This window comes from Atta cephalotes (genome assembly GCF_000143395.1).
Source record: "Atta cephalotes unplaced genomic scaffold scaffold00007, whole genome shotgun sequence".
In the NCBI taxonomy this organism is placed as follows: domain Eukaryota; kingdom Metazoa; phylum Arthropoda; class Insecta; order Hymenoptera; family Formicidae; genus Atta; species Atta cephalotes.
Window position 1 is genome coordinate 1,799,629 of NW_012130071.1, and position 16,498 is coordinate 1,816,126.

Genomic DNA, 16,498 nt, shown 5'->3' on the forward strand with positions numbered 1-16,498 from the left:
CAGTTAATTAATCTTGTGAATCGCGAAGTTTTCGAATACTCTGCACGAGCAAATTGAATAAACATACTTGTTAAAAGTTTTTTTTTATTCCCGACCACCAAAATTAAAAATATGTTTGTACAATACTGTTTAAAAAATGTCGTAATAAAATAACAAATTAAAATTTTTAAATTAAATAAATAAACTCGAAAACTACAAATATTAACGTTGCATCTCACTGAATATGTCCGTCGGATTGTTCCACTATTTTTCAATCAATCTATAACAAAAATGTCCTTGCATGTTGTCCTTGCTGATTGAGAAATTGTCGCTCCAATTATTGAGACCACGTGAATAACATGAAAATTGAAGATCTAATCAAGATAAGCACGTCTCTCACTATTGATGTAACTTCGTCGATCCATTTGTTCGTGAGGATAACGAATAATAATATTATTTGCAATCAAGCGCAATCAGCTCCGAGAATTAATCCAATCTGGAACTAATCCATTCTGTCAATTTGCATTGCAATGGTTAGACTCCCGAAGTCTCGTCGGTATTTTATAAGGTCACCCGCAAGTAACCGTAAGATATATATTTAGATCTATGCACGGATTGTATGAAAGCATGTGTAAGTAGAAACAATTACTTGCGGGATACTATGTAAAATATAAGACTAGATTTTAAGGTCTTATGTACAAATGTAATCGGATATTTCGTGTTTATAAATCAACAAGAAAATATTTATACCAATTTCAATTTGTAAAAATCAGATTTAAAAATATTTTAACTTACGTTTTGTCAACAAAATAAATTCCAAAAATATTCTTATCACTTTCAGTTAACAGATGTAAATCCGGAAATATTCATTCACAATCGATAAATGCAATTTCGAAGATACCAGTTACATTTTTAGCCCATTACGTTAAAGCTCATCTTAATTATTTTTAATTTAACAGTAAAATAGTAAAAATTTTTTTCAATTACTTTTAAGAAAGTTATGTCCAATTAATTTTAACGACAACGTCAAATCTAAGAATATTTTATTTGATTTTAGCATCACTATTGAAGTTTTGACTATTCGACATTGCAATCGACATGTGATGATGTTGCTTTTATCGGAAAAATGCACCTATTGCTGATTGAGTCATTATCTGCTATCATCGATAGAAGACCGATGACGAGCGTTTAGCATCCGTGAGAGTTTTCCGCAACGTAAAAAGTGGGTCGCTCGATAATTGCCAACGATCGAGCGATGCTATTCCAACGTGGAATTCATTACCCCGATTTATCTCGATCTCCTGCTTCTCCGGGGTGGCTATTTCCGGTGAGGCCACTTCCCCCTTGCGCGATGATACTCAAGCAACGTTCTTGATTGCATAAATGAGAGGCTTGATATGCGTAAAAGACGAAAATGAGGAAACTTACAAAGATGCTTAAAAGAAATCTTTAAAGCTACATCAAGATTTCTTAGTTTAGTTAATTATATTCCCCTTTTTTTTTCATGTCGCAAATGACACATCCAGAAAAGAAACAGTGAATTGCTGAATCAAGTTAATCTAATCTCCTGGAAATCCAGAATTTCAATACAACTATAATCTATGTTTTATAAAATATTCTTAAAATCTCCGAAATGGCTTTTTAGCTTTTTGTCTCATATTCTTCCTCACTAATTGCATTACTATTTCTCGTTTGGCCTTATCCCATATACTTATGATGCGAAATTTATTTAATTCTGCGATTGACATTATATGAAAAAAAAATAGAAACGTGAACAACGTTGATCTATGTAGATATATCTTTTTTCCGTACACTGAGTTTTTTTTTCATCTTTCTCATTAAGTTCTTTCATTTTGATGCTTGTTATCAACGTCAGATGCATTGTGAAGCTTTTTCTAAAGCTCAGTGACTTATTTGAAGACGTGGCGTAATTTTTGTTATCATTTTTTGTTCAATATTATCTTTCTTTTATAACATGTTTAAATGTTTAAATCGGATAAATATCGATAGAGTATATTACTGCTTTTTAAATTTAGATTTATATCGATGTGATTTTAATATTTGTTATAATTGAATAAGAAAATTTTTTTATTGCTGTTTATGGGTTGATGAATGAATGTGTTAACGATACACAAACTTAATAATCATGTTAATCCGTGATAAAAGAAATCGGTATTTTTTGAAAGAGCAAATAATAGCATTTTAATTTGATACAAATGTTCAATCAACCAAGGATCCAATTATTGTCACTTTTGTATCTTCAACTTTGTTTTAAACATGAAACTATCTTCTCGTTAAAATTTGATTGATCCATGTTAATCGAATTTGTCAAAACTTGAAATCAACGAACCTTGGTTCGATATCCAATAACGATTTTTTTCGTTGTTCAATAGATAAATCTTTTTGTCGTTTGCCAGATAAATAAGATAAATGAACGCGTCGCGTTGCAACGAATTGAAACAAAAGAATTGTATTTATATTTGAATGATTTAATTGTCACATTTTGTACTCAACAAAGAATTGTTTCTATTCGCTTAAAATGTTACACTTTTATTTTAAAAAATAGAACAAATATTGCATTAAAACATTCTGGTTAAAATTTGAACAATATCATTTTATTCACTTCTGGAAATGGCCATTTATTTTCTGCGTTTCATGTCGCGGATTAAATCGATACTAGAAGAGCTCGTTTTGAGTCGCCTGTGCAGCCAAACGAAAGCACAAAACGCAGTTATGAAAGCTCAAGTTCACGCTTGCAGAAACAGGGGCGCTTGCCGAATGATATTATGCAAACTATAATTTCATTCAGTTGCAAACACGTGACTTTATGCACTGGCTAATACCATGCAAACCACTTTACACGGCCTATGTGTCGTCCACTCAAGAGACTCTCGTGCGAATATCGCGAGAATTACGCAGCTTATTGGAATTTTCGAAGTATCACCAACTTTCGTGTATTGCATTTTTTAGTGGCATTAGTAACTTTTACAACAATTGAAACATTGACAATATAAATGGAGCATGTTATGTTTGACATTAAGAAATTCCGTATAACTTTTGTAACAAATTATAAGAGAACATATGTATAACAAGATTATATACTCTAAATTCTTTGGAGGAAAATCTCACTCTAAAGAATGAAAATTGAACTAGTGTTTTAAAAGAGAATGACTCAATTTTCAATCTGAAGGAAATTTATTCTAAAAGTTTCAGTAAAATTATATAAAATTATAAATATTAAATTTATAAATTTAATACAAAATTCTTAATTTAAATAGGCATACGTTATAGAATATTATATATATTTGTACATCTAATAACGTTTAGTTTTAAGCATTTAATTATGTACTTGAATAATTTGAATATTTTAAGTAGTTGAAGTTTTAATACAATAAAACAAACCATATTAACATGTATATGCTTCGATTATACGTGTATTATTCCTAAGAAATTGAGTTTTCTTTGTTTGTATTTTCAACGCTTGGAGGTTTGCGTTTCTAAGATTGACGTAATCTTGAAGATTATAGAAGGATAAAACACGAAATTAAGTCTGCTTAGAATGAAGTATGTTCGTTCTTCGTTCTAGAAAAGCATTTTCTTTACAAAATGAGAATTTCACAAATTTTGAGTTTCAAGTTTTGTCAATCTCTCAAATCTCGCGATTATTCATCTTTCACTGCGGCGGATCCGTTCATTCGCAATTCTTTCTTTCAGTTACTTATTATACGGCAAACTTTCGGAGATAAGATCTCCATTGTCCAAGGTTTCGATGAAACGCGCATAACAAAGAGAGACAAGGATGATGCCATCATAAAAAAAGGCGACAATCGCCGCATCCATCATCCGCAATTTATCATACGCTGTTCCGCAAACGTCGTACCGATAGCTAATGACAAAAAATCACTGTCGTACGAATCGATTCGTCCGTCCATCGTAACTTCTTCGTTGACGTCAAGTGCACTGACAAAAAGCTCCGAGATCTAAAGAAACGCAATTAGTTGACTTGACGTGGACGCATCGAAATTACTTGGTCCACATTCTTTCCTTTTAAATGCTGACATAGAATAAAGGAGAAACGACAGAAATACAAAAACTTGAGTAAAGGCAGCTACAGTCTCTCACAATGTTATTTTTTGGTTTGTTACGATAAAATTTTTTATTAAAGAAAAAATATTTTAAGAACGCAACGCGTATACTGGCCTCCAAATATTTGCTGATGACGTTCATCCTCAAATCGATTGCAGAAAAAGAAGAAAAGACAGAAGAAATTTATGAAGACGAGGGAAAGAGATGGTTATTATTTTCTGTAAAATTTTATTAAAATCTTGATACGGCTTTCATGAAAAAAGAGAAAAAAGGAAATTTCTCGCAAACGACAAATGCTTTTCGAGAACAGCACGGTTATTATCTGTTTATCTAAATTGCATATCTGTTACATTCGCGATGCTAAATTTTACTATTCTCAATCGTGAAAATAGTTGCAATTAAAATGAATTATAATACGGCGTACCGATGGAAGAATACTCGAGGAAAAACTGGCGAGTATTTTAGAATGTTAAGTGGCTGTGCACTCGCACCGCCACAAAGTGCAATTTAAACGACCATGCGAAAACCCGCGCGCTTTATTGCAAATACAGCACGCCTTTCGCCATCATTCCCCTTACATATCTTCCCTCACCATGTCTAGACGCCGTAAGCCCTGCTATCTAAACCGCCTCATCGAATCACCCTTTCAACCTACCCTCCATCACATCAAGCTCGCCTTTATCGCATCAAAAGATCAATACTAATCTTTCGATCAGCAAAGCTCTTGTTCTCGTGGTTCGTGCAAGAGGCGTTTGATTTTCACAAATCGATGAATTCAATGTATATATCACAAAATGTTCGAAGTTTGCAAAAAGTTTCGTTGTATTTGAAGATCGAAAGAAACGAAAACAAAACGATATTTTCGTTTCGTCTCGCGAATGTAGGTGAAGTTGAAATTGTTTTCACGATCGATTATATGCAGTATAACAAAAGCAATAGGCGACGATACAATAAGTGGAACGCGTGAAACTACCGCGACTATCTCGGTAAAACAATCTCCGTATCGGCAATCGCGAACCAGCTGTCTCAGCTGACGATCCTTCCGTAAAAAGATTCGCAATGGTGTCATCTTCTTCTCTCCATCAAAGTCAATAAAGAAGCGTTTACGGCGCGCCATTATTTCTGCAAGAATTCTTTAATGTTCGTGAAAATCTTTTGACATTTACAATGAAGTTTTACACAAAATCGCTATGCACTATTTTGTCAAAAATGTCAAAATCCTATGAAAGCGAAAAATATATATACTTTCTCTCTGTATATAGGATGACTCAAAATTCGCAAAGATATTACAGCAAGAAAAATTAAGTGAAAAATAAAAATTTTATTGGACCGTACATGTGAAGACATAACTAATAAGAACTAAAAGACTATGGTCGAATCTTTATTTAACAATTTTATTTCTTACCTTTTATTAAGTTATGTTATTTATAATTTATTTTTTTTAAAAAATGTTATTTATAATTTTTTAAAACAGTAATTTGTTAAATATAAAGATTTAAAGGTTTATGGCCAATTACACATTATGTTTAGAGAATATATCATTTGTGAATGTGTTGAAATGAGCGTTTACCAACTCTCATATGCCGCATGTAACTCATGGATACATGACTGTCTAATGTAGTTTATAATTGACCATATTATTTAAACCTTTATATTTCAAAAATTACTTGAAATATTGCTTAAAATAAAAATTTACAAATAACTTGTACTTAATTTTTTGAAAATTTTTTTGTTGTTATATTTTGATTTGCGAATTTTAAGACACCCTGTATATACTATTTCATTCCAACTTTATATTATAATATTGCTATTATAATATTGCTTTCATTCTATAATTTTAATTAAAGTTAAAATGAGTAATCTATGTCATGTACAAGGAACAAATTTATATATTAATTTATATATTTATCTTTCTCTCTCATAGAATTTCAACAAATTCGTTTGTGAACAATACTCCGATTCTATAATTCTTAACGATAGTATCAATATCGTTATATTGGGTAGTGATTCCTAATCAAAATTTGCCATACAATTATCACTTATGATTTTTCCGCCGTGTTTCGGTCATTCCTGCTAGTTTTTCATGTATCAATTTCTAAATTTTTATTTTATATTAAAAATACTTGAATTAGAAAAAGATTTGGTAATAAATAGATCTTGCATACAAAATATTTCTTTACCTTACTTAATAATGCATTTTTTTACAGGATATAATTTTAAATATTTACAATGTTGTTAACATTGATAATAATCTGATCGCGATCGAAACGTCTGTTTGTTTATTGCTAGCACATCGTATTAAATCTTAACTAAAGGATATAATTATTTTTCTTTACTTATATTTCAATACTTATGTTATTTATATTCTACATTAACTATGTAATTGAATAATTTTTTGGCTCATTGTCCTTTTTTTTCTCGTTTTTTAAAATATTTATCTTCTATTGCATTCTAAAAAAACTGAAGAATTATTTTCATAATATATTCTTTTTTTATAAAATTATTACAAAATAATACTATACATCCAACCATATATATATTTTTTTACGATAATAAATTATTTTATGATACATATTTACATCAGCAATTTTATTCATATTGCATTTAACCATAAAGCTGATAGTTGACAGCTGACAAGTAATAGCTGCCAGCAATACTGTTGGATATACTAAAAACATATACGTATAAATTAGACCGAGAAAGAAAAAAAAATTTTTTTATTCGGTCCCTCAACTCAAAAGCTTCTATTTCATGTCAAAAGAACATCCCTAAATTTTTATCAAAAAATATTAAGATTTAAAAGTCGCAAGTGAACGATTCTTAAATCAAAATTTTGATTTTTTTTAATATATGTTCATGCACATGTTTATTCTTTAATTCATGTTAATTTGATGCAAAAATGAATTAGAGCGGATTATAAATGTGGTAAATGTTTTTTTTATCGCTGAACACGATGCAATAATTCATTTAACTTTACGATATACATCTTAAGAAATACATTAATGTAAAAAAATGACCAAATTTCGAATTTAAGGTCGATTTTAGCAAGCCATTCAAGCATTCAAATGGGTCATTACTCTCCTCAAATTGTAGGTCTGTTTACTCAAAACAAGATCCAGTTGGAATTTTCCTGGGATTTTCTTTAGAGTCTTTAAAAATTGCATTTAACTTCACTAGCGACCTCTAAATTTTTATATTTTTGATAAAAATATAGTGTTCTTTTGGCATGAAATGGAAGCTTTTGAATTGAGAGACCGAAAAAAAAATTTATTTTTCTTATCAATCTAATGTACTTTATGTACATATGTATATATATCTCTTTCACTTTCATGATTTGCTAAAACATGCCAGTACTTATGACATTTCTCTGAAATTATCTATTGCGCAATTATATGGTAAAAAAAGCTACGCAATGACAATATAATAATATCGAACTGTCAAAGAGTTACAAAATTGAAGTACGTTATAGGTTCTCTGGAGAAAGATAAGAGTTTTTGCTTCTTTTATAAACTACAGAGTGCATTGCTCAGCGGGCATTGGAACATTCGAAACATTCTCGATTTCAACACATCAAAGAGGTGAAGAAACATCAACTGCTTCTCGATTGACCGATAACGTCCTAACCATTTGTACTAGTCGATTTCTTTCCGTCCTTGTAACTTTGAGAGATCTTCCGGCGACATTCATCGTTGCTTAAAAAATTCGCGCGTCTCTCGCGTTTTTTGTAACTTAGATCTCCGTCTGTTCTTCTTTCCAACTCACACAGAAATGTTCACAAATTATCAAAAACTCCTATCAGGCATTTCTATTTCCCTTTATACGTCAGTTAGTCTGAAACGAACGCAATTTGGAAAAGTGCCACACGGAATTCTTTATTTATTTTTCGGAAAGTCCGAGTAGAAAATATATAGCTATAAAGATAATACACATATGTTTGAATTTGAGAAATTTATAATTTTTGATAAAATTTAAAAAAATCTATCTTTGATCAAATTAAAAAAAACATTTTTCTTAAATGTTTCAATTATTTATAGTTCTAATAATTTTTTATATGTATAAAAATAAGTGATATATTAAATTAACTTATTTAAAAAACAAATTTTATATTTTTATTAAAAAATGACATTAAAAGGCAGGAAAAAAATATTGGTTAAACATCGAATAAATGTATAAAAATATAATGATAAATAAATAATAAAGTGACGTCGCGGGAGAGAAAGTAGATACTATAAATTTGCTCTATGGAACGGAAGTAAATTGGCGAGATAAACGCGGAACTGATAAATCACACGTAACGATTACAGACGTGCAAGATAACGCAATTTTTAGAGAAAAAGGATTGCGTGACGTGCTTCGAATAATAATGCATTTTCTTTAAATTCCGTTTCCGTTCGGTTACCCGCGAGATTAATGTGGCAACCTGTCTACACTTCAAAGGATCTTTAGCGAAGTTCGCCAAGATCAAATGGTGCGGTATCCCGTACACGTCGCCTTTAATTAATTCCATTCGCAGCACCTCGATTTCGCTTGAATCTAATTGAAATGTTATTTCACAGCAAGTGTACATTCTCTAATATAATTCTCATTTTAAGCAGAATTTCAAGTAATACATCTCATAATTGGATTTAATCTGAAGCATGATGTTACATTTATGTAACACTTTTTAAAAAATAAAAAATATATATTCCCTGCAGCTGATTTTTTTTGTAACTTCATATTTAGCAGTAGGAATTACTGAATCCGAATTTTAATTAAAAATTTTAAATTTAATGATAATTTACTCGGAGTAGCAATTCAAAGACAAATTTTTCATTTGTATAATATATACTATAATAAAAAATTTTGTTTATAGAAGGTATATTAAAACTTGATATTCGAAAGATTTTGGGGGTCACTGATTTCGAATTTGAATTTAAAATTTTTAAACAATATATATATATTATAGGACCATATACGTGTGATAACACAGAAAAGAAAAGATAACACTATAGAAATAAAAATCTTAAACGGTCTAGCTGTATCTTAAATGATTGTATGATTCTTATGAATTTATATACAATGTATGTAGTCTCCAGAAACACAAGAATCATATAATTCATATAATTCATATAAATCATATAATTCAGCATTTAATTCAGCTCGTTTTGATTTCTATAATTTATGTGATCACACATATACGGTCCTATAATATATTATATTGTTTATTTACATCGCCTAAAGAGCCGTTGTTCCTTCATATTATATATCAATTATTAGAAGAATATTACTAAGGCCTTGGTAGTTTAGTGTAAACACTTAGGACGTTCGCACGGAATGCAAGAGATCCGGGTTCAACATCTGGCTGAGATAATATTTTTCGCAATAAGAATTAATTATTTACAGATTTTAATGTTATTCATATATTATTAAGATTGTTTCGAAGATGCGAATAAGCATCGTGATATTACTGCGATATTACTGCGATAGTCTAATAGAATCAATGTTTTCAAGATCGAAAAATCATTTCAGTGCGCGTTTCTGGGGACTGATACATACGTAGTATATAATTCACATAAGTATCATATAAGCATTTAAGCTCCAGCTAGACTATTTAAAGCTTAAAATTTATAAAATTTTCAAAAAACAAGAAGAAAGAAAATGGCAGAAAATCGTGAAAAGTAGTTGAATTTGATATAACCGTCATCAATTGTATTCTTTTTTTTTGGATCGCTGATTTTGAAGTAAAAATTAAAAAGAAAATGATTAACATTGCATAAAATAGATTGAATTATATAAAAGACTATGTTCGTATACGTTTTTGAAATCACTTATGTTGAATACAAGCAAAAAATTATCAAATTCAAAATGGTAGACTCAAAATGACAAACTCAAATACAAAATGCACTTAAATTTTTATGAAAATATACTCAGTAGTTTAACTAATTATTAATCAGTCAATTTTTTATGAATCCGCCATATTGAATCCAAGTAAATATTTTTAATTTTTAAATTTTTACTTGAGATTTATTATCAGAGATTCTAAAAACATCCCCGAATATTTATCCAATTTTAAGTAATTGGACCTATTTTTATCTTTTCAATGTGCCATTTAAAAAATTTTCAAAATCTGATTGCATAATTCATAATCAATAATCCCAAAAATTCCTTATATCAAGTTTTAAGAAATTTGAATATAAGAAAAAATGTGTACTTTATAAAAGATTAAAGTTTTATTATATTGTGGCGAGATAAAATTGTTTCTTAGATACATTATCAATTTTTAATCGAAAATATACAATATATAGTATTTTGGTAATTTTATAATGATTGAATTTAATCTCGGAATTGAAGTTTCTTGTCGGAATAGATAATTATTAGATTTAAGTTGAAGAACTGGATCATAGTAAATCACATTATTCCAGTTTTTATAGCCATTTAGTGTTTCACAATTTCATAAATCAATTAAGAATAAAAGAAAAAAGATATAAGTTTAATTAGTTTTGTTTACAACGCTGCTTTTACTAAATACATTTGAAAATTTATTTTAAAAGATAAACGATCTCTTGAAAAAAATTTATAACAAAATTGCGCTCTCAGCGAAATAGACGTACGTGATTTATAATAGCGCGGCTTTCTCTGTCGTTGCAAAATCGAATAGCTCGTCAGATTTCGCGGGCAATTCAGGGCGATTGCATTCTTCAGAGTTGTGATCACCGGCGTTGCATCGAAATTGTTTGCCGGCTTTAATCTCGCCTCGCAGCAGTGACAAAGTATCATCCGCAAGCGCACCGTTACTTGAATCACCGGAGATGCGTCTGCCCGAGGTATTTTACAGTAATACCACTGCAGCGAACGATCGCCTGAACCAATGGTTAGACACTTACGTAACATTAAAGCCGCCGCTGGCTTTAATCTTGCTGCATGACGCACGAATGGCTTCACAGAAGACAATGTTAGGAACTTAACGGCGGAATTATTCCTGATGAGGCAAACTAATTCTGCATCGGCGAACTTGATTCGACAATAGTTACTATCGTAATCATAATATACAGTAAACATTTTAAAATGTATACAATTACTTTAACTATACAATTCGCAGTACAAAAAAGTATAACAAATATACATTTTTCCTAGAATAATTTACAAAATAAATGTTGTAAATTGATTTTTTACAATGATTGTTTACAAAATATAAAAGTTCCATAAGATTGGAATGTATAATAGATATTACTACTAACTCAGAAAAACAAAATGTTGTATAAAGAAACAGTTTATTGAAAATAATTACAAGTTGACGACAATATTTCCGGAAAAAATGATTATTACAAATTGGAGAGGAATTTTAGATTTACTAATTTCTCTTCTAGGTAAGAAATTCCATCAATTTATTTTCTGAGTTATGTAAAACTTCTACGGCAGTCCACAGGTCAAAAGTTACTGTCAATAACTCGAAAAAACATTTACATTAAGAAATCGCGGCTGAATGGAATATTTCGTTAGCGTTAGGTGCATAGCTGCTGTTATAGCCCTGAATTCACGAGTGAAACCGAATCGAGTGCGCTAGTCTGATTTCTTTCTTTGACTGCGTGTTCCTTTTACTCTGCAATGTGGTGCACACATAGATATCGATATGTATATAAAGGCGATATTCCGCTGATCTAGTTGCTGCTCTAGAGTGTCCTGTTGTTGCGGACCACCACAATCGACGCTCCGTTTTTTTAATTCCTTGATAATTAGCTCCCTCTGCGCTTCTGCGAACATCAAGTGCATCTCAAGACATGCACTGAAAGTTTATTTCAGAATTATTGTTCGTAATCAAGCAATTAAACACGAGTGTGCAGTTGTAGACTGAAGCCATAATAAACGATGTATCAATATATTCCTTATAATTATCTCCTTTTAAGATTTGGAGAAAAATATAATAAAGAAATATAGAATCTTTTGTATATGTTTTATGTTGTATGAGAGCTATCTCTCTGACTGCACGCTCGTACATCAGAGATGAATTACGTGGGCATGGAGTTCGAACGTTTTAACAATGGCGACTTTTTACGCATGAGCTTAATGCTAGCCGCTTTTTCTGTCACATAGGTCGACCTAAGACACATGGACGAAAAATTGGGGAGCAATGTAGTGGACGTAGGAGTTGACCTGTCCGAATTCTACATGTCGGTAGAATGGGATATTTTAGAAGTTCCTGCAGTTCGGTAAGCGTTATTTTATTTTATCTTCAAATATACATTAATACATCTCTATTTGCATATATACTCTTTATATATATATTGTTATAAAAAGTTCAGAGTTTTATTAAATTTGTTCATTTATACGCGATATCTCATAAAAATTATAATATAAGGACTTGAATTTGAGATCTTATGAATCAAATTTGTATCCTCATATTAAATACAAAGCGATTACAGTTTATTGTATTCAATATGAGATTTGCTAAGTTCATCTATTTTCTTTGGATAAGATCTCAATCTAATCCCCAAGATATATCCTCAAATATAGCATCGAAATCTCAAAGCGCTCTTAGAAGAAGCTCCTTTCTCTTTCTTTATGAAATTCTTCTTCACATTCAATATGCTAGTCTGGCATAAGCGAACAGCTGCTTCCGGGCACGATTCGATTCCCGATATTCGATGTGCCGCGATGCAAACGGGAATCGGATTCTACTTCCGGAAGCTGCCATAATAGCAAAATGGATGTTGTCACAGACATTTGAAATGACCTGCCACTAGAGATGTTGAAGATATTTTGAAATATTGGTGTTTTAATTAGATAATTTGAACACTTTCGGCATTGGTATTGTATTCTCCGTATTATCCGAAACAATACCACATTCGATTTAAGCACCCCTATTTGTCATGTATTGAAAACTTAATCCTCTTTGCGAGAAATTATGATCCAACAAATAGATAAAGTCAATCACAACAATGATTCTCGAGAAAAAATTGTACATAGAGATGATAAAATTTATTGGGAGTACAAATTAGTTCGGTCCGTTTTTTGTGCATTTATTTCAAAACAAAATGAATGAACAGATCAATTAAAGTATTGTCTGTCGCTGCCTACTTCTTTTTCCCATCTCAGGCAATTTTCGAATTCCATCTCGAAAAAATGACTCGTCTTTGGAGGCGATCCAATTTTGGAGCCAATTTTCGATTTCTGCGAAAAAAGTGAATCAGTAACTTGCTGCATCCTTCGGAACAACCAGTAATCAGAAGGAGCAATGTCCGGAGAATACGGCGGGTGCGGTAAAACATCCCATTTAAGCGTTTCCAAATATTTTTTTACGACTTTAGCGACATGAGGCCGAGCGTTGTCATGAAGAAGAATAACTTTATCATGTCTTTGCTCGTATTTCGGCCGTTTTTCTCGCAATGCACAGCTCAAACGAATCAATTGTAGCTGATACGAATCACCTGTAATGGAATCACTAGGTTTCAGCAGCTAGTAAACAAGACCTTTTGGTCTCACCAGATACAGAGCATGATCTTCGAATCATGAATGTTCGGCCGTGGTGTTGATGTTGAAGTCGATGGCAACGATTGACCGGGCTTAGCGTAGTATTTTTTCTTCTTGGGTTGTCGTAGAATATTCACTTCTCATTTCCAGTCACAATCCAACACAAAAAATCTTTTCTCTGTTATCTTTGAATCAGCTGTTCGCAAGTGAAAAATCGCCTTTCAACGTCTCTCGGTTTCAGTTCATAAGGCACCCAATTTCCTTGTTTTTAAATCATTCCCATAGCTCTCAATCGTACAGAAACGGTTTGTTGAGTTATCCCCAATGATTCTGCAAGCTTCTCTTGCGTTTGACTCTGATCTTCTTCGAGTAATGACTCTAATTCTTTGTCTTCGAATTTTTTTGGCTGTTCAGAGCGAGGCTTGTCTTCAATGCTGAAATCTGCATCCTTGAAATGTCGAAACCATTCCCTACATGATTTATCATCATCATATCAGTTGGAGCAGTATCACCATAAACTTCGACAAGCATTCGATGGGCTTCAGCCGCACTTTTCTTCCAATTAAAGTAGAAAATCAAAACCTTCCGCAAATGCTGGTTAACACAAAATTCGACATTTCAAACACAGTAAAAATCAAGGTTTTTGTAATTCAAAGCGATATAAACTGAATATTATTAGCAGATGTTTAACCTCTCTGAAACCGCCAAAATCAGCTGTCACTATGAACCATTCACAACAGCTGGCCATCCTCAGCCCCATCCTCATGTCAAAAAACATTGCAAGTTATTAAAGAAAAGATTCAAGAATGCAGCTAAAAAAGCCTCTTCAATTTCTTGAAAAGCCACAAATTAATTGAATAGCTAACTGAACACAAATTAATAATACAACAATGCTAAAAACAAGAGAATGATCCAAGAATGCAGCATGAGTTCTTAGATCATTATATACTTGTTTTTAGCATTGTTGTATTATTAATTTGACTTTTCTTTAGTGCTCAGTTAGCCATTCAACTAATTTGACAATGTGGCTTCTCAAGTTTGAAATTGAAGACGCCTTTTTAATTGCATTCTTGGATCTTTTCTTTAATAACTTGCAATGTTTTTTGACATCGCTGAGAATGACTCGAACAGAGCTGAAACATTCGATCTCATCATTTTAGTTGTAAGAATTTTTAAATACAATGTGTAATATATAACTCCTGAATAACTGCATCTTATTGTCTGCTTAATCGTCTATTTTTTGTCTGATATTTATTTGATGTTTAGGATTGCTATTTTTCTTTTTTTTATGAGGATGTTTGCAGAGGTTTTTCAAATGCATCCGGATTAATTATGAGCTTCCGAGATTTTAGAGAATCTTCTAAATTTTTTTATTTGACTTCTCTCCCTTATTCTATATTAGTCCTGATTTACAATAGATGTAGTATCCTTAAGAGATTGATCAATAGTTGAATATGAGATGAATCATAGTTGAATAATCAACTATATAATTGGTCAAGTTCTTACATTAAATTAATATCACTAATGAACAATTAGATAAGAAATATTTATCTGTTCTGATCAATTTACTAGCCTCCATACATTTTTATATGCATCCGATTTCGAAATGTCCGGGGTTTTTGGCCTGTTAGTTCTAGTTTAAAAAATTTTGATATGGCAACCATATATATATTTAAAATCGTTTTAACAAACTATCAAATGATACACGTACCAAGGTTGTTATTGTAGAAATTGGTAGGGATGGAACTTATTTTGATACTCTGTATAAAAGCTATTATGTTAAAATTACTGGATTTTTTGTACACACGAATAAAATATTGTTTAAAAATAATTTCTTATTTTGACGTTATATAATAGAAGAGACAACATTGAGAGAATAAGACATAAGTTAAACAGTTAGCTATGCCTCTATTATTAATGATTAATCACGTGAAAATGTTGTTCTGGTATAGTTTGGTACACTTTGATTGCTATACTGAATCACGCCAAAAATCGCCTAATTTTGTATAAAAAATTGAATGTTTGAAAAATAAATTTAAATTTATTCACGACACAAAACTGGCTCTAGTTTGAGACTAACGGGCTGAATAGAGGAGACAGACTAAGGGAATAGTCTGAACCGAGTTACCGACTTAGAGAGATCTTCGATGGAGTTATACGATCCCGCGAAACTTTCCTCATAAGTCTCGCTCACCGCCGACCCTACTTACTTAAAACGTACTTATTGTCTGGTACAAACGCTTCTCCATCCTGAATAACGGAATTTTTACGTTCTTTAAGCGATTTTTTTTCTTTTCACTTCATCGCTTTAACCTTAATGCTCCCCTCCATTCGTTTATCGATCCGACGATTAACCACAATGTCTTTTGCGTCTTTTCTTCTCGCAGGAACGAGAAGTTTTACACTTGCTGTGACGAGCCTTACTTGGACATCACGTTCAACATCACGATGAGGAGGAAAACCCTCTTTTACACAGTGAACATTATCATCCCCTGCATGGGGATATCGTTTCTCACGGTTCTCACGTTTTATCTACCTAGCGACAGCGGTGAAAAGGTAAGCCAGTACATTCTTCGCTGGTAAATATTTGCATTTATTTTATCGCATTTTTATGAATCTCTGATTATCCTAACATTAAATCTATATTAAATTAATAAATTCGTTAAATGAGGAATGTTTATTTTTATTTTTTTTATTCATTTCATGTTTTTTTCAATGTTTCCTAAACAATTTTTTATGCAAACAGTATTATTTTCCTTTCTATTTACAGCTTAGCTTTTGTTATATGTATATAATTTACACACACACACACGCACACACGCACACGCACACGCACACGCACACGCACACGCACACGCACACGCACACGCACACGCACACGCACACGCACACGCACACGCACACGCACGCACACACACACACACACACACACACACACACACACACACACACACACACACACACACACTACTACTATTAAGTTTAA

At 31.6% G+C, this 16,498-nt stretch overlaps 1 protein-coding gene across 1 annotated transcript in view; it reads left to right on the forward strand.

Moving 5' to 3' along the window:
- The window catches only part of LOC105626977 (acetylcholine receptor subunit alpha-like), a 286,825-nt gene that overhangs the window by 196,378 nt on the left and 73,949 nt on the right, over positions 1 to 16,498 (forward strand). The window contains exons 6-7 of the mRNA XM_012208264.1: positions 12,136 to 12,251; positions 15,900 to 16,068. Of these exons, the coding sequence (XP_012063654.1) occupies positions 12,136 to 12,251; positions 15,900 to 16,068 (285 nt within the window). The remainder of the gene's footprint in view (positions 1 to 12,135; positions 12,252 to 15,899; positions 16,069 to 16,498) is intronic.